This window comes from Falco peregrinus, chromosome 4 (genome assembly GCF_023634155.1).
Source record: "Falco peregrinus isolate bFalPer1 chromosome 4, bFalPer1.pri, whole genome shotgun sequence".
Lineage (NCBI taxonomy): Eukaryota > Metazoa > Chordata > Aves > Falconiformes > Falconidae > Falco > Falco peregrinus.
The window spans coordinates 109,618,190-109,637,358 of record NC_073724.1 but is presented as its reverse complement, the minus strand read 5'-3'; the positions used below and the strand labels follow the sequence as shown (position 1 = coordinate 109,637,358).

Below are 19,169 nucleotides of genomic sequence, written 5' to 3'. Positions count from 1 at the left end.
CTGCCTTCCGATTGGCTGGAGTTCGGGTGCTCTCTGTGACAAAGCTCGTCCTCTTCCGCCGTCCTCTCTCCGCGCGTGCGCTGCGGGCGCCGTGCGCCGCACTCGAATCCCGCGGCCGCTCGCTCCGCCCACGCACCTCCTCCCGGCCCAAGCGATTGGTCGCAGGAGGCCGCACCGCCTCTCTCGGCTCGCCCCCTTCGATTGGCCGAGAAGCAACCTTCTTTTGTTATTGGATAGTTGTCGCGTTACTCAAACCTGAGTCTGCGACAGGAGCTCGCGCCCCTGCGGGGTGGGGTTATCCCCCGCGCTCCTCCCCTCTCATTGGCGAGCTGGGGCGTCACTCAAGCGGGACTTGGCGCGAAAGGCGCCGCCGCCGCACGGGTGTCGCGCCTTAAAGGGCCATGCGCTAGGACGGCGCCTCCTTCGCGGCCGAGATGGCGGCGCGCAGCAGTCAGCGCACGGTGAGGCTCGGCTGACACCTCTGAGGGGGCTGGCGGCGCGGGGGGAGCCCGCCTGCCTCCCGCTGCCTGGTGGTGGGGCCGCCCTGGGGGTGGGGGACGTCGGGGCCTTCTCCGGCGTGTGGTGCTCCCCTGGCGGGCCTGGGACCTCGGCCCGCTGGTGAGGGGAAGGGCGAGCAGGCCGGGGGCCCGGGCGGGAGCGGGGCCCGGTGGGCTCCGGGACGGTGGCCGGGTGTTGTGGGGCGGGCGTCTGCCGTCCCCGGCGTGCTAGGGACAACGGGGCCGTGAAAGCCGTCTTGTCTTTCAAACGCAGTGCGTATATTTTTATATATTAAAGCCCCTTGTGTATGGGCACGCGTTACCTGAAAGCGACAGGTAGAAAAGCAGCTTGCTGTTTAGCCTAGCCCTCTTACCGTCCCTACGCCGGTGTCAGAAGAGCACGTTTGCAAGCGAATGGGAGTAAAATGTTGCAGTTCGGTTTATTTTCAGAAATAGTTTTGGGTCGTGACTTTGAGAAAGGTCCCTCCCAGGGACAGGTGAGGTTCGGTGGAACGGCTGGCCCTGCAGTGGGGGGTCAGCCACGCACGCTGGCACGGCAAGCTGGTGCTTCCCGCTGGAAAGCTGGTAATGGATTTAGCCTATGCTTGTTGCTGTTGATGAAAATGTTATCTTAGACCGAGGTTTACCTTGAGTGTGTTACATGCATCCTTAGGCGTGTACGTGAGCGCCTGGCAGGCTTGGATGTAATGCGTTGCACACAGGGGACCAGAATTTCCTCGTTCACGTTTTTGAGGTGCTGAGCATAACGAAGGGGGCCCGTGTCTCTGCTGGTGACAGGTGACATGAAGAAATGGAGGCTTGGCTGGCATAAGCACAGCCTGCTGTGTTGAGCTGGGTGAGTGGAGGCTGGCTGCCTCCACCACGTCATTGCCTGAAACAGAAGTTTCCAGTTGGGTTTCTTGTTTGACATCTTGGCTTGATGCTTGTAGCTCTCAGAAGTCAGGTGGCTTTTGGGTTGGGGTATTTATGTGAGCAGCTGTGTCTTATGTGTGCTTTGGTGTAATCGAGATGGTGTAAAGGATGCAGCGCGATGGTGTGTGAGATATGTCTCTTGAGGATCTGTGGTTTGGGGTCTTACTAGCTACTCACCTGGCTTGGTGCTCTCTGTTGTGTGTTGCCTCCTCTGCGTTGTGGTCCTGTATCTACACCTGGACCAGCAAGAGCTGTGACAGAGGAATCTGAGGACTCCTGTGTCCTTCCTGACTTGTTATTTTTCCTAGTGTGTACAGAGAAGGATGTCAGAAAACTAGTTTCAGGCTTAAGTAAATGAATGTAAGCTGTTTAATTAGTTCATTTAGTAAAACAAAACTTTTAGGAAAAAAAACTGCCCACTTTTTGTATGTGTAGAAAAAAGGAAAAAAGCAAACTTTACTGCATCTGAACTTTGAAAAACTTGCTTTTCATACATCAGGCACACTACAGCAGAAACTTAACAGAAAATACTGTATTGTGCCATTCCCCCACCCCACCCCCCTTTGATGTAATGGCTTGACTAAGGTAACTTCTTAGTGTCTGCTTTTAACTACAGATATGCAAGTTTAGGGCACTCCTGACTCCTGTATCAGGGAGGTACAGACACCATTTAAGTTAGCCTCTGGGTGATAGGCTTTTCTTCCTTCCCCACTCTCTGAATTATGCAGTACTGAGGGATGAAGGCAGGCTGCTAGTTGAGATTGTCCCTCCAAAATAGCTATTTTGAAAGTTTTAATAACTCTGTACTTGGATGGTTTATGTTCAGTGAACTCAATACCTGGCTATTCAGTTTTTTCCCTGTCCCTACATGATTTTCCCCTATTTCTGCGGGTTTTGTTTTTTTTTTTTAACCAAGCGTGAGGACTCCTGTGTGTCACTTGGAGCGTTACCAAGCATCAGGTTTTTTCCCTCTGCTGTTATTTCTGTTCTGAGCACCCATATAAGAACTTGCAACTGCACCCACTCTAATTTAGTCCTTTTTCCCAGTGTTGAAGTGCTAGTACCAAAGGGTCTGACTGGTGCCTTTGTGCTTTACGGCTGCAGTTATTGTCTATGAGGCTTTCTGCATTTTTCTGCCTCTTTGCTTCTACAGTTTGTTTATAAATCATTGTTGTTTTTACTATCCCATGGATCTGTCAAATTGTATCTGTTAATGAGTAAGACTGAGAGGTTGGGTTTTTTTCCTTGTACTTAGGAAACATTTGGTATGCCACTGAGATTAATAGTCTTCTGGACAATTTTTCTTGCTGTACTGTACTTTACTGCTTCAGAGGAGGGACAATGTTCTGGTGGATCATTTTTACCATCTATGCAAGTTGATTAGTTTGAAAAGTGTCCATCTGCCACAAGTTGCTGATTATTTGAAAACTTCCTATGAGGTCGTGTCTCGTCCCCCTGCCTAGTGTTTGGGAGCTTCAGGAAGTCACTGTGTGCTACTGGTGTGTTGAGCTGTGGCTGCTTTGTGCTTTTATTGTTAGCTTTTGCATGCTTGAGTAGACAGCTGATACACAATGGTAGCAGCAATGAATTTTGGAAGGTAATGTCCTCATACCTGTGAAGGTTAAATGCGCTCAGCTTGCTACCATTACTTAATACTGGTTCACTTTGCTGCTTGTGGGACTGTAAGCTTCTTCGATTACTATTCTGAGGCTTTAGCTTGGCTTAAGAAAGGAAAGCCTATAGGGAGTACGCAAAGAGAGAAGATTCATTTAGCAAAGGTGGCCTAGCTGAGATTCAGAACAAACATACAGAGTTCCCTGATTTTCATATGTATTTTTTTAAGTGTGTTAGGATTTTTCTGAGCATCACAGCATGATGCTCCCTGTGAGAATTTTCAAGAGCAGCAGCAGCAGACTTAAATAATTTTAATGACTTGAGAGAAATCAAGGGGACTAGCTAATATTTGAGTCTACAGTTTATGATGGGAAATTCTTTGATGCTGTTTCATAAACTCAAATTTTATACTCTGGTTATTTGGAAGTATCTATTTATGAAAAGGAATATAAACCAGTCTTCTGCATAAACAGATGAGAAAAATATACTTGGTAGCAAGTGATTACTTGAACTGAAGCAAAGAATGAATCCCTGTACAATAGTCAGTATTTCAGCACATTTTTTTCAGTATTTATTTCAAGCAGATCTCTGTACTGACTATTACACTATTGAAATTAGTGCCTGTACCCTGCATCCAGGTGAAACGTAGATGACATGCAAGTAGTCGAAAGCCTGTATTGCTTTTGTATTGCATAACTGTTGAAGTGTTTGAGTACACTAGCTTTTTCTTTCACTTAAGTCTATTTTTGGCTAGAAAAATGTTACTTATGCCAGTAAAGACAAACAAAAAACCTTCCTATAGCTTGGAGGTTTTATGTAGTTATTTTTAATTCACAAAGATTTTACAGGTGAAACATTAAGACATGTAGGAAAATTGTGATGCTGGCAGCTGTGCTTGGATTTCAAACTGATTCCGCTTTTGACTGTTTCATGGGATGTCTTTGATTTGAATCAATGGCAGATAGTATATTGATATTTAAATCAGTGGTTACTGTCATTTGGGTTGCTGAGGCTTGCATTGCTGCTGTTATTCTGTTGCCTGCTGCACTAATTCTGTGTTTTCCTCGGTTCATTTTTACTTCGTTACTTGGTCTTACTCTGTGTTCATCAATTCAGCATCCTGTAATGCTGATGGTATTTTTGCAGGAGTGAGGTTTAGGTCTTGATGTTAACACCTAATGGGCTTTCATTTGGTTTTCATGGCTGCTAAGCATAAAACTGTGTATACGCATGTATACAAAAACCTCTTCAAAATATTTTTATTGGTATATTCTTAATTAGGGATTAGTGTTTTAATTGGCTTTCTGTGGTAGCAAAAGTTCTTGTGCAAAAGAAGTTATTCCAAGAAAAGCAATTATGTCGTGTAGGAAAAACTTATCAATACAAACTGCAAAGCGTTCATAAAACTGTCCTTAGAAACAATGATTGATACGTTCAGAGTACTTGGGGTCCTAATATTCTTGTCCACAATGAATCACTTCATTTCTAAGAAGAAATAAGCTGTGGATAGACTTTAAATAACTTATGTTTCCTTAATTTTTCTTCTGTATGATTTTTCTTCCTCATAATGTGTTTTGGGCAGTTGTCTGATTTGCTATGAGTAACATACATAAATACTTTCTGTATTTTAATTTGGGTCACAATATGCTCCCAATAATTGGTATTTGCAAAAATTAAAAAAAAAAGAAAAAACCCCAAGAAACCACAAACACAAAACCCTGCCAAGGTGAGCCGTTGTTCAGTTGACATATTAGTTAATGCTCTGTGGAAAGCTGTGGGAGCATTGTGTCTACCTACAGCCCACTTCTGTCTTATGTTACCTTCAAATGCTGCTACTAAAATATTTAGTGGTGGGTACAGTGGAGAGAAATTACTCTTGCCTATTAAAAATAACCATTCATATTTTATTTTATTCATACACACAAATCAAAAAGGTTAGGCCAGGTTGCCAGTTTTTTAGTCATCACCATAAATGCGGTATACTAAGTGCCATGGCCCTTTTGCTTTGAAGAATCTTGTTAGAAAGCACATGGTTTGATGGTATCCCAGCTCACAGTGTGTTCACAGCTAGGTGGTCCCTTCTGGTCATTACAACATCCAAAACACAACAAACATTTGGAAAATTGATGTAGACTGCTGGGAGATCCATGGTCTCTGTGGCTATGTTCTTGAGAACAGTCTGAAGCTGACCTAACAGCATGTTGCTGCTCAGAGGCAGGGGACCTTCATGGCTGTGATTTCCTGCTGCTTTTCTTGGGCTGATACCACTAATCAGGTGTAGTATGAAGTCATCGAGATGTGTCTGCTGGTGGGGTTCAATCTATGCAGGGAAGGATAGGAGAGATGAATTGAAATCAGTGGAAAAGAGGAGTCGGGACTGCGCAGCTGGGAGGGTGAGGTGAGAAGAGAGCATGTCCTCTGCCCCATCTACAGTTAGTGAGCTGTTAGGTTAGATGAGTGGGTGCAGAACTGTGTTCCTGGGCGTGTTTTATCAGGTTTGGCCACCTTAGCCTGGTATCTCGAGTCCAGTGAGTATAATCAGTAGTTAAGGCAGCAGATTTTTTCTAACTAATTGTGCATTACCTTCTCACAATAAGCAAGAGACAGTGGAATTAAGTAGAAGACAGAAGTGGAAATCAGAAACTAGTATGGAAAAGACTTTTTTTCTTCTGATTCTATTTTTAGTGGAGGGAGTTAGATGGAAAAATGACACAGCCTGAGTCCAAAGGAAGGAAATAAATCTTTTGAGGTATTAGTCTCCTGCAGCAATACTTCTATGTATCATCTAATTGGATTTTACTTTTTTTTTTGTGACAAAGAAACAAATGTGCTGATAAACAGCTTTATTTTGTTTTCAGGATGATCTGCACAAAACTCATAACTCCGAGTCGGCCACAGATGGACTCTCTGCAACTTCATTTATAGAATATCCGAAGTACAAGCCATTTATTAATTCAGATTTGCTGCGCTCCCCACGGAAACCAGTAATTCCATATCCTGAAAGCAACAGCAGAGGTAATAGTTCAGCAAAGTTGTTTTCTTACCTGTTGCCAAATAATGTGTTGAAATACTGTATGTACTAATCTACAGACATCACTGGTTTTATCCTTCTATCACTTCCCAGTGATCACCTGTTTTTGTAAGTCGTTTGCACTTGCCTTTACTGAAGAATACCTAATGAAAAGTCATCTTGCTGCTGGAGAAAGATGCTCCTCTTCAGTAGTAGAGAGCTGTAAAATCGCCCGAGTACTTTGTGAAATTGTCCTGAAGTGTTTTCTTTGTCCTCTTTCTTCGGTCTTCCTGTCCCCCAATCTTTCCTTTCCTGAGTTCACAGCTGAGTTTACAATAAGGAGACTTAAGTCCCCAGGCTGGTCAGGAGCAAAGGAAGAGGTTTGGACCTGTTGGGAAGGCATTGTTGTGGACAAGGTGTGATGAGAATATTTATCGTATCAGTGAAGACTTGGAGAATACAGAAAAGAGTTCAGTGTGGTGCTGAACTGAGAGCTCTCAACACCAAAAAGGGGGTGATTTTACTCCCATTTATTCTTCCTTGTTCCTAGGCTATTCTTTCTCCCTCCTTTGCCACTCCGGTCCTGGTGTTCATCTCCAGATAAACAGGTTCCTCTTGCCTGACCTGGCCTGAATAAAAACATTCTTGGTTAGTTTTCTGTTATTTTAGTGAATTAACTTGTCACGCAATGAGATGCACTCCAGAGCCACCTTGGGGTAAGTACAGGAGGCAGTACGGGTAGTTGGGAGGCTAGAGCAGGACCGATCCTTTGACATGACCTGTTCGGCTCACAGTCATTGCAAAAATACACCCTTAAGGCTTAAGAGTAAGAGCATGATAAACTTGGTCTTTTTCCTTATAGGGAGAAAAGTGGGAAGGATTTAGGATAAATGCTAGTATCACTCAAACTAAGCAGAAAATCAGCATGATAGCCTCAAGTCCCTGTTCCAATGATGTAATTCATGTCTGAATTACTAGGGACTTCTACGTTAATGAACTAGTAGATGAAATCTCAATTCTTGAAGTGCTACTTAAAATGCAGAGTATGCTCTCATGTGCTCAATGCCATCAGTTGAGAGTGCCGTTGACACAGAACTAAAGGAACCTTGTGACAGATGAGAAATTGGATGTTCAGGAAAGAGCTTTGTTATGAATTACTGTTGCAGGCATATTTTTATAGATTGTGTTGCATTAGTGATAAACTTAACTTCCAAGCTTTCACTTGGCAACTTCTCTCAAGCAGGGAATCTGCCAAATCTGAAGTAAGTATGGGTGGAGTGAGGCAATCTGATAAATTACATCCCTTTTTAAAAAATATGAGATGTTATTTTAAAAAAATATGTTTAAGTAAACATGAAGACATACTGAAAATTCAGAAGGCAGATGATCCAGTATCTTACTCTTTTTGTGTAGCTTTTTAAAATGCAGAAATGTTCCGGAGTGTATATTTTAGTAGTTTAAGAATATGGAAATTAACTTCAGATGGGAAAATCGATTTGATTATCCTTACTGCTTCTCTCACCCTACAATTTAAAAAAAACTTATTGAAAAATCCTGAAGTTGAGTATAGTTAATGCTGCTTATTTTGCTTTGAAATTTTGTGTTGTGTACGTGCATGTCTCAGTAGATATAGTTGGTTTTAATACTCTAGTAAGGATGACAGAATGACACTTGGCATACTGTTGCGTTTCACCTTTATTCATTGCTTGGATTGCTTCATTTGGTTTATTTTGTTAGTCATTATTGTAAATATACAAAGATTTCAGTTTAGCTCTAAGGATAATAGTGACAAAGCTGTTTATGGTTTTAGCCATGCCCATTTCAACTGAATCCTGATAGCAGTGATATAAACAGAGAAGAGGGGGCCCGTTAGGGACACTGATCTTGACAACAAGGCCAAGTTATCTGTAACTTTCCCCTTAACTGTGACTGTTGTCACCCACTTATTTACTTAACAGGTACCTTAAAGCAGGTAGTTTTTATTGATAACAATGCTCTAATGTGCTATTCTGCATTTCAAGTTTTGATGAGCTTTCACTCTGGAAAACTCATTCTGATAATTTTTTTCCTTCTGTTTTTGGTTTGGTGGGGTTTTTTTGTAATTTGATGCTCAGCAAATATGCAGTCCCAACTTCTTTTGTGCTCATGCATTCTGTAATAAAGGTGCATTCTTCCTCTAGAGTGGATTTAAGCATAAAGGAGTGGGCTAATGTGACCTGGCAGATTAGTCTGCTATATGAGCTGTCTGTACAGATGTTCCTGTGTTTTACTTTAACAGGACTGTATAGGGAAAGGGCTTATGGTTATGGCTCTCTTTGCAGAATTGAACAATACAGCTAAGAGACATAATACATTAGATTACCAGCAGATGGTCTAATTGCAAGGGGATGTGAGTTCTATTACAATTTCTTTTCTTTTTGTGGTACTGAATATATAAAGGTTTAGTTGAGTAGCTGCTAAAGTAGGGAATGGAACAAAAAGAGGGAAAGTTGTTCAGCGGAAAGCAGATGTATGTCTTGCGGGGCAGGAGAGGAACACAACTGCAAAATGAGAAGAATCAAAATGGAGCTGCCACTTCGAGAAATAAACACTTCTATAGCCCTTCTGATAGCTAAACTTTATCCTGCTCTGTGACTTTTCATAGGAATGTTGTGTTTTGTAATTGTTTTGCTAGCATGTGCTAGTAGTGGAATAATAATACAGAGAACTGCCACTGTTTTAACTATCTAGTTGTGACCTTTCATTTATTTTTGATAAGTCAGAAGATGCACTGTTTGCACTTAATTTACAGAATGCTTACATGGCTTATTCTGGGAAATGGATGCATCTTTCCCTAATGCTTCAGATGGTGTGCATCAAGGCCATCTATTTGTTTGAGACTAGTTTTAGAATCAGTTGTGGTTTAAAGGAAAGCAGGTCTTAATTCGTAGGAGTCTTAGATGCTGGTAAAGGAACACTGACTTTCTTGCATAACATGCTTTTATAAAAATGTTTCAAGTTCAATGTTATCTTGAAGTGGTGGCAATGATATCTAACAAAAGGTACTTGTTAATTACAGCAATATTTTCTGCTCTGAAGAATCTCCAGGAAAAAATTCATCGACTGGAGTTGGAACGGCTTCAGGCAGAGGAGAATGTAAAACACCTCAGCAGGGAAACAGCAGACTATAAAAAAGTACTGAGTGAACAAATGCAGCACAAAGAGCATGACAAGACTGAAGTGTCAAAGAAAAATCAAGGTTATTTCCAAACTTCATATATACTACTGCAAAACACTGATGTTGACGAAACTTGATATTTATCAATGCATAAAACTATTTAAATTTGCTTTTTTCAGCATCTTTGCAGTGGCACATGGAGTTGTAAAGAAATAATTTTAAAAGCATACTTTGTTTTGGTGATTTGCATGCATACAAATGTTCATTAGGCTTGACCTCTGAGTTTCTTTAGATGGTAGTCTTGTTTATTTTGGAACTGTCCTGAAAAAAAAAAAAATCCCATTAACAAGCAGTGCCTGATTTCACTTCTGTGCTTTCTGTTACCTTCAGAACTGGCTTCTCAGCTCGCAGCTGCTGAGTCTCGGTGCAGTCTGTTGGAGAAACAACTGGACTACATGAGAAAAATGATCCAGCATGCAGAAAATGAGAAGTCGCATCTCTTGGAGAAACAGGTGTGTTCTCAAGATTATCCCAGGGGTAAATTATAAAAATAATGAAAATTGTAATGATTTCTTTGTAGTTACTGTAGTTTTAATGTCTTTAATGTGGGTGTTTTTCAACTGGCCTTTATATACTTAGGTGTGGATGATTTCCCTATTTAAAATTCCCAGTCTTATCACAACTGTTGTCTTTTCTGTCATTGTGCACCTGTCTCTAAGGCAGTATCAGGCTTTGATATTAGTAAGAATTGTTTGATTCCGCATGATTGGCTTACTGTAGTAGTGCATCCTTATCCCTCAGCGTTATACGCATTTGCCACTGGACAAAACCTCCCTTTTGTGTTTACAGTCTTCAGGTCTTTGGGGACATTTTCTACTAGTACTGCTTCTGCTAAACTGGAGCTGAAGTACTGATTCTGTAGAGATAATAGTAAAATTTCTATTTCCCATCATCAGTGACTGTGGGCTTTGGCCTATATTTAAAATGACCTTGAACTTTGTTTTCTAGGAGTATGGATTACCTAGAGCTTTCTATTTCTGGTCTCTGTGGCTTTCCTATTTAAGTCTATTAAATATTTACTTGAAAAAATTAGGAAAGCTATCTCTAATAGCCTGGTAATGAGAGGGTTTTACCATGTTGGTTTTGGAGGGAGGAGAGACTGTAGAATTCTCTCTCATCTGAATCTGGTTCAGTTTGCAGGGTGTGAGGTTTCCAAAACTGGGGGGTGAATCAGTGGTGCAGTTTGCTTTTTAATCATAGCACCATCTAAAATTGCACAGAGGAAGTAGTAGTTCCTTTGGACTGTTTATGGGCCTCCTTTGTGCTGCAGACACAACTTACTGTAGATGGTCTTGTTTTATTGTGCTTATAATTGTTTTGCTTTTCACTTCTCCCTTCAAGGGTTCATTGGAGACAGATCGGCTTCTTGATCAGTCACATGTTCAGTCTAAATTGGAAAAGCTGGATATGCTGGAAAAAGAGTACAGCCGACTTACAACAATGCAGTCCATAGCAGAGGTCTGTCAATTTGTGTTGGATACTATATCAGATTATCTTGTTTATTGTAATTGGTATTTTATAGCCTATATGTCAGTAACAGAGCTGAGCAACTAAATGTCTTTTTAAAGCTGAAGTGTGGTAAAAATTTAAAGTTACTGCGGAAAGCCTACATGGCCAGGTAGGCGTTAGGTCACTACAAGAGCTGGAGTTCTCTTAAGCCTTAACAGCATCTGCTAGTCTTCCTCTTTTGTGGTTAGTTGGTGCCTGGGCATGTAGGATTGCAGGCATTTCTAAGCTCTCTGCTTCTGAGTTGCCTTGCATGCTACTAAGTGGTAGCAGTTATATTCAGTTATGACCCAGATTTGACTTGACTTGTATGGGTTTGGTGTGCTTGGTTTTATTTTTCTTTTAGCTGCTTGCCCTCCTCCTTAAGAAACACAACTATTACTAGTTACTTTGTGTTTAGCATTCTGGAGTCTGGCATTGCTAGGCCTCTAGCGCTGGCTGGATGTCAGTGGTTTGAACCAGTCTGCATTTTCAGGTTTTCTTTTGAATCGGTAGCTTTTATAAGAGTTGATGTTACGGTGAAGGGATGCTTAAATACCCAACTCATTACACAGTGGCTAAGGCCTGGTGGGGGTTCCTGAGACTGTAGAGCAGGCTGGGGTGATGGAAGATAAACAGTCACAGGGGCTTGTAAGAAAGATGGGATATATGTGATTTGAATGGGGGAAAAAAATAGTCTGAAGGGTTCTTGTATTCAACAAAGTTAGTTCTTTTGTATAGCGCCTTTGTCCTCAATGTTTATCCAGGGATTTACCTTTCAACACCTTTGTATAACAGCTGGTTACATTAATCTTGCACTTAGTGCTTAAGTAAAGCAGAATTGAAATATTTACTACTTCGCTGTAGTGGGTTTATAAACAAACAAGAGTACAAATATAGCTGTTACTTTGAATTGCATGCTTTTCTGCCTTAAGCTTGATTAGTTGCTCTGTGAATAATCAGTCTTTAGGGGAAGAGAAGGGAAGTTGTTTTGTGTCCTGGAGCTCTGGATTGTTTATTCACTCTGCTGTGTAAAATCAGAAAGTTATTAAATAAATTTCACAGTGGGAGTTTTAAGTGTACACTATTTAAACACTGTTTTCATCTTGTTGGAGGGTTTGCAAAGAAATGTGTGCCTTTCCCCTTATCTGTTTTCATTGAAAAAGGACTTTCAAAAGAGTTCTTACATCTTTTTACCATAAAAAGATGCTTCAGTTTTACTTAAAATCACTTCAGTTTTACTTAAAGATCTCTCAGAGGCATCATATAAATTTTCCCCTCTTCTTTATTAGGAAGGTGGCTAGATGCTCAAAAATTCTACGAGTTTGTTACAGATGCAGCAAAAATGTTGTTTGTGGTCTAAATGAAGCAAGTCTTTCTCAGTTTTAGTGATACATGATACATCTTTATTAGCCCTTCTGTAGTACAAAATCTTTCACAATAATGTACACAAAACAACCTACTTTCTAGGGTGGTTTTTTTATAACCAAAGAGGAAGACAGCCTTGTGTATTGCTCTCCTTGTAGGCTGCAACTTATGAGATACCAATTGCGGAAGTAAAAATCAAAAAATCAATTAAGTTTGAAGGATAAGCACTTGACTGCTGTATTTATGCCTATACAGACAAAATGTCAGCAATCGTCCTAATGCTGAAGTCTTAGCTTTAAGGTGTAAGCTGAACTCGTATACTTTGCTCAAGCTCATAGTATTGTATGCTTTAGGAAAAAAATAATTGTTTCATTAATAATGCTGTTGGTTTTATTTGACTTTGATTAGAAAAAAATGAAAGAGCTGGAACACAAGCTTCAGGAGGAAGAACATGCAAGGAAGCTTGTTCAGGAAAAAGCAGCTGAGGTAACCAACAGGAAGTTTCTTTTGTACTGGTATGCACTGTAATTACCTCTTCCTTTCCATCAACTTTTCAACTAAACTTGGTGAAAATGCCCTCCATATACAGAATAACCAAAACCTTGTTTTAGACTTTTTTTTTTCCCTCCTCTCCTGTCTGAGGTGCCAAATGTGCTGAAGTTGTCTGAGCTTTTTGGAAACTTTTTTCTAACGGCAACTGTGCACTGAAGCTGGATTTCTTCAATAAAAAAAGCTGGTTGAAAAAGGAGTAGAAATTCAGACTAACTCATAGTTGAGGGTGTATGAGGATTTAAGCAGATCAAGGTTAATGAGTGTGCTCCCTTGTTGGTAAAAGTAGCTAGAAATACTGTAGAAGGCGGCAAAAAAAGAGGCAACATATACTGTTGGTTATGAGCCCATAAGGACACTGATCTTCCATCCTTGAAATGTTGTGTTCATTAAATACTCGTATGCTGAAGAAGTATGTAGGTAACATGTTAGGCTCTAGCATTAATCTTGGCCATGAGTTTGGGGGGGTGGGGTAAAGGTGTCTCAATCATGAATAATTGTTCTGTGAATACTTCTAGTTGAGATTGGTTGGGAGATGATTTCTAAAGCTGTGCTGTGGCTTCCTCTTGGAAGGAACAGCGAAGCATGTAGAGCTCACTGTTGGCAGTGAGAAACCTAACCTTAACTATTCCAGTTGATGGTTTGTTGTTTGCTGCTTCTTGTTTTTGTTTTTTTAATGTCAGATTTAATAGAACAGAAAGAATAGTTGTGTTAATTACATGCAAGGGTGGTTTGATTTATTGAATATTTTGTCAAGTGTAAAGCACGGCAGATGTTTTGGCATTTGCCTGTATGGGAGTATTGCAGCAAGACTAACTCTCTAACTTACTGGGATTAGTGATGATTAATGGTACCAGAGGTAGCATTCTTATTTAATGTTTAAATTACCCTTGGACTGCAAATGGATCCTAAAGACTCAAAGCCCTTGCTTTCAGAAAGCCTGTATTTCAAAAATTCTTGTTTTCCAGTTCTCAGCTTATTTGTCTCTGATTATCTATTAATGTCATTCCAGTAACTCCCCTTAATTCTCTCAATTAAAGCTTCAAACAGGCCTGGAAACCAACAGACTACTGATTCAAGCAGCATCACCGTTGCTTTCTCCAAAAGCAAGAAAACCCAGGAAAAAGACAAAGCAGCCAGAGAAGGTAACATGAGGGGAGGAAAAGGACAGTTATTGAAGGGGTTAAATAAGGCCGTGTGCATTCCCTTAGGAAACTGGTTGCCTCTTTTATTACAAAGCAGAGGGAAAATGGGTTTGCTGTAGTGTCATCTTTGATAAACGTTTCTCTCATCTTCCTTTCCAGAAAGGCTCTCTTACAAGCCATCTCACTACACAGCCCCATTACAGACTGTGTCTGGGCGATGTACCCTTTGTAGCTGGAAAGGTGAGCTGCTCTTACTCCCCAGCTTAATGCTCAGTAGCTGCAGAGCCTTCGGTGGCTTTGGTTTGGTGCACCCTGACACCCAGTGGTCAGATCATTTAACTTTCTTTGACTTCCAGTTTGTCTTCAAAAGGCTGTTGACTGTTGCTAGCTTGCTGAGCTAGCATTTCCAGAAGTGGGTCCTCTCTGTACTGCTTGTCAAGTTGTTCTTGTTGGTGCACATTCATTCAAACAAAAAAATACATTCTTGGCAGCAAATCGGAAATGTTACTGTTTTTATATGTTCTCCATTGTAACCAAGTAGGTTGACAATGCCATTTAAAAGATGTTTCTTTTACTTTCCTTTTCAGTCTACCAGTCCCAGTCATTCAGTTGGTGCCAATGTGCAACATGTCCTACACCTGATGAAACAACACACAAAAGCTTTGTGTAACAGTCGTGTGGTAAGTGATACTCCACTAGCAAAACCCATCAGTACTGGTCATCCTGCCAACAAAAGCAGAAAGTCGTCAGTGCCAAAGGACTCTTCTTCATCCCAGGAAGAGCTCTCGGAAGTGTTGCTGACTTTACAAGATGAATTTGGACAGATGAGTTTGTGAGTCTGACATATTCTCCATTGCAGATTATGAATGTAGATGCTTTGTATTTTTGCCCTTTGCTTTAAAGTTGGAAGGTTTTGCACGATAAAGGCATTAGTTTTAGGAACTCTCTAGCATATAATCTTTGTTCTACAGGCTGCAGGGGCTGTCATTTCCTCTTGCATTTAAAGAGAGATTCTGATGAAGTCTGGACTCCATACCTGTGTTTATATGCAACAGTATTGAATTTAAGGGGTAGGGAAGAAGTGGGGTAACAGCACCTGAGGCAATGCACAAATACTCTGTTCAAGGACAGCTTTACTAGTCATTTTGCTTGTCCTGGTTAACAGAATGTAAATTGTTATTCTACACACAACTGCAGCAGATACAGATACACAAAACAGTAACTGAACGAGTGCTGAGATCATAATACCCTCAAGGGATTATTTGGTCATTTTGAATGTGTGATTTGAAGTTTTGAAGCTACTTATGTTACTGAGACTTAACATTGCAGCAGCCTGCCACCAGGATGTGCTCCTGTAATAATGCTGCTAACCAGCAACGCTGTTCTTACTGGTTCCTTACGGCATGTTGAGCGTGCCTGGCTGCTGATGCTATGGTTTCCTAGGAGTGTTGTTTCTGAACTGCATGTACAAGCACTGGAAGCCAAGGCAGTCTGATGCAAGCTTTGTTCTGTCTGAATTCCATGCTAGTGATCACCAGCAGCTGTCCAAGCTTGTCCAGGAAGCCCCAACCGTTGCAGTGAGGGAAGATCTGGAGAGGGAACTTGAGGCACTGGTGGGAAAGATGGAAGCAAAGGCAGACCAGATCAGCAAAGTCCGGAGGCATCGGTTGCAGGTGAGCTACTTTTGGCTACATTCATGCTTCTGTAGAGTTGCTGTCTTAAGGTTCATGTTATATCCTAACCTAGCAGCAACTGAATGAAGCGGAACAGCAGAGCAGTAGCGCCTAGCTTTAGCTTTGACATCCCAAAGTTAGTCTGCATACTTTCGTGCTTCTATCCCAGTATTTCTGCAGAAGTGTCCTTTCAGTCTTACCCTGTCAACCTTGTGCTCACTCTTCATCCTGTCCTGGGCAGAGCTTTCACATCTGTTGTTGCGTTGTGTTTCATGCTCCTCTAATCTCCTGAATCTTTTTAATAGCTCTCCTTTGCTTGGATTAAATGACCTATTTATGTTTTGATTTGCATTTTATAAAACGTGGAATATCTGTTTTTGTTTAAAACAACTTTCAAAATGTTTTGAATAGGGTAGCTTGTTCGTTCGAAGTTGTAAAACCTATCGATTCCCTGTTTTCTGTAATCTTCGTTCATTTTGGTGAATTTCTTCCAAAGAGCTTAACCCCCTGTGTTTAATCTGGTACAGTTCATATGAACTAAGATTCACCCTCACCAGACATAACTTACACTCAAAATACATGCTTGAGAGCACTGCTGCTGCGTCCAAAATGGACATGTGAAATGTTTTCAGTCAGAAGCATTACTCACCTTTGATCTCTTATGATCTTCAGAGGAACTGTTGCAGAGAAACAGATGCATAGTAGTTCCTGGTGATAATGATAGTGCTTATACTGAGGTTTCTGGCTAGCTATTGGCAAAATTTCTTGGAGTTGGGATTTAGGAAAATTGCTGCGTGCTATGAACTAGGAGGGAGCACCACTATGTGAAGGGAGGGGAATTGCAAAGCCACCCCTTTTGCAGTTTGAGAGTGTGAATATGTCTGCACCTTGGACTGGTTCCCCATTCAGGCTTATGCCAGCTCAGTCTTTGTTCCGAGTACTGAGCCTTACATGCTGTGATTTGTAGTGCTGTGTGTGGCTACCAGCTCCTCACCTCAGCAGTTTTGGTACTCTTCTTAAAGCTACAACTCTGACAGTGACTAGCTATTAAAATCACTAGTATGTGTGCAGAAAAACTTGTCTTCTGTTTATGTCTTTTTCTAATCGCTGGATGGTAACAGTGACAAATCAATTTTTTGTTATGCATCACTTTTTCTATTGCTTTCATAATGGAGATGTTCCCCCATAATGAACTTGTCAGTTTTTAAAGAGGAGTAGTTCCTAACTACTACTACCTAGTAGTTCAGACTACAAGCTGAACACAGTTCTAAAGGTGCAAATATAGCAATGCTGTGTAAGGAAAATAAAACATCTGTTATTCAGGGCGACTTGGAAGCATCAGTTTGCTTAGCTGGCTGAGATAAGTGGTAGGATATTATCAGCTGTCTGGAAGAACTGCCCAGCAGAAACTGAAGCAAGGTCACTGCTTAATCTTTTTCTTTGGGCTTCTCTTTCAGCTAGAGAAACTTAAGAGAGAATGCAAGTCCAGAAAGACTTCTGCTAAACAAATAAAAGACAGCAGGTTCCCTGTTAGTGAGGTTAAAGTAACAACTACAGTAACAGCAAAAGGAAAGAATGCTGGTCCCGTCAAAGTGAAACCTGGAGAGAAGAGTCGGAAGAATCTTCAGTTGCTGAGAGACATGCAGACCATACAGACTTCGCTACAGAAAGATGACATCAGCTGGGACTACTGACTGTTCTGCAGGAGATGTTCTTGAACCATCCCAGTCACTCTCACCTTCTGGATATAAAGCCGCTGCCTTTCTCGCTACGTGAAAGAGACTACTGTATGCTAAGTGCACTTTTGAAATATGGGCCCTTAATTCTCCATCCCTGGGTTTGGTTGTATATATTATGGTCTATCTTAAATCACATTCCATTTTTAAGGTACTCGGCCACTGAATCTAACCGTAGGTCTCTGTCAGTTCCATTTCATGTGGTTGTGCCCGCGGTCCCTCCACTTTCTCTCAGCACACCAAGCACTGCACGTTTGTGTGGGTTGGTGTGTGTGAAATGCCAGTGCGATTTCACGCTATTGTTGAACCATGCATTGGGAGGCTTCTCAAAAATGTATCTTATTTGAAAGCAGTGCTGTGACCCAAAGTCTTAAGGGCTTTTGTCAGTTCTGTTCCGTATGCAGCTGCAATTACTCAAACTCTTGAGAGTGTCTAAGGGAGAATGTGTAAAACCTTTCAGAGGTGTTCTGTGGAGCTCTCCTCAAAAAGCTTTCCTAGCTTGTGTTCTGTTACATTGCTTTAGTCTGCATTAATGGCAATGGATGTCTGAGTACTCAAAGGAGCAAAATAACTTCTCCAAATTATTTTGCTTAATGATTGAATTCTTTTCAAGTCTGAAGAATGATTTTTTTTTTTCTACAGAAGTCGTACTTTTTGAAAAAAAAAAAGGAGGCTAGGGGATAATACCCTGTTTCCTAGTTCACAGCTTCAGGTGGTAAAGGATCTGGATAAACCACAAGTGTTTTAAACTGCAAGTGCCTCAATCATGCCATTCAGTCCTGGCATCTTGCTTTTAACTTGAAATATGTGCTTTGATGAGCTATCCACTTTGGTAGTGGTGCAGTTAATTTTGCACTCCGATTTGCACATCTGAGTAAATGTTATTTATTATGTTAATAATTTAAAGAATTTCCTATTAATGGGATGTATAGAAGACCCGGATGACCCGTTTATAAGTTGAAAAATAATAAAGCCAGCTTGCCTGTTGAACGAATTGTGGGAAAGCTGCACTACTTCTGAACTAACTTAAGTGTCTGCTGCTCTGCTGCAGCACTGTGCCCCATCCAGTGTGCTTTGCGTAGTGATGTGACATCTCCCTGGTCAGGCTGATGAATACGAGCTGCTGGAAGCTGCGGGTAAGGGGAAGCCAGAGCTGTCCTCCCTTGCCTGTAGCTGAACAGGGGTCAGCACGGGCGGAAGTCGGAAGCTCTTAGCTGGGCCTGGAGCCGTCCCCTGTAACTTCATTTATGGGGGAGATGTGGTTCTAGGTAGAGCTGGAGTAACCACTTGGAGGGCCATTCATCCTGGAGGTTCTGAAAAATCAGCAGCTGAAACTGCTCTGCAATCCTGCTCGGGAAGGACCTCTGGGGATCAGCTCGCTCAAAGGTCAGTTAAGTTCACATCACCTCAGTCTGTCCTCGCGCAGCTCCTTGCTGATGGAAGGCTTGGGAGTATTTCAGGCTGCGTGCAGTGAATGAGATGCCCATGTTGGAATGAAGCCTACCAGGGGTGAGTGTGTCAAAGAGCAGGCACTGAGTTGCTCCCAAATCATCCCAGTGAATTTGGGGTTAACATTGAGTTACACAGAACAATGTGAATCCTCCTTTTACACAGAAGTTACTGTGCTAACGCACTGTAAAGTGCAGAAATTGTTTTGATTTTCTGGTGTGATAGTCTTTTTGTAATATTGAACAGCTAAGCACTGTATCTGTATTAATAGTGGTCTGTAAAGGACAAGAGAAACTTGTCCACAGATGAATTTTGTTTGCCTGTCATTCTAAATTTCAGAGTTTGTACATCAGCATCTTGCAAGACCATCTGCAGAAGAATGAGAGGGATTCGGATTTGACATACCAAGTTTTCAGTGCTGTTTTATTAATGTTTGCATGTCTTCCAAGTCCTCTGGAGAACCACATAGTTGAAAATAAGAGCACGGGAACTT

General features: G+C 41.4%; 1 protein-coding gene across 1 annotated transcript; it reads left to right on the top strand.

Annotated features, from left to right (window-relative positions):
* Positions 1 to 316: 316 nt before the first annotated feature.
* On the top strand, positions 317 to 18,221 carry CEP57 (centrosomal protein 57). The gene is made up of 11 exons (XM_013305261.3): positions 317 to 461; positions 5,903 to 6,059; positions 9,113 to 9,292; positions 9,602 to 9,723; positions 10,613 to 10,729; positions 12,533 to 12,610; positions 13,714 to 13,818; positions 13,978 to 14,058; positions 14,406 to 14,650; positions 15,347 to 15,491; positions 16,949 to 18,221. The coding sequence occupies exons 1-11, from the start codon at positions 435 to 437 to the stop codon at positions 17,183 to 17,185; spliced, it is 1,494 nt and encodes a 497-aa protein (XP_013160715.1). The 5' UTR covers positions 317 to 434; the 3' UTR covers positions 17,186 to 18,221.
* Positions 18,222 to 19,169: the final 948 nt, after the last annotated feature.

Excerpts from the sequence above, each read along its gene's own strand:
- CEP57 (XM_013305261.3), top strand. The coding sequence starts at position 435 with ATGGCGGCGCGCAGCAGTCAGCGCACG. Across the intron at positions 6,060-9,112 it reads TCCTGAAAGCAACAGCAGAG|CAATATTTTCTGCTCTGAAG; the intron begins GTAATAGTTCAG and ends TGTTAATTACAG. Across the intron at positions 15,492-16,948 it reads TCCGGAGGCATCGGTTGCAG|CTAGAGAAACTTAAGAGAGA; the intron begins GTGAGCTACTTT and ends CTTCTCTTTCAG.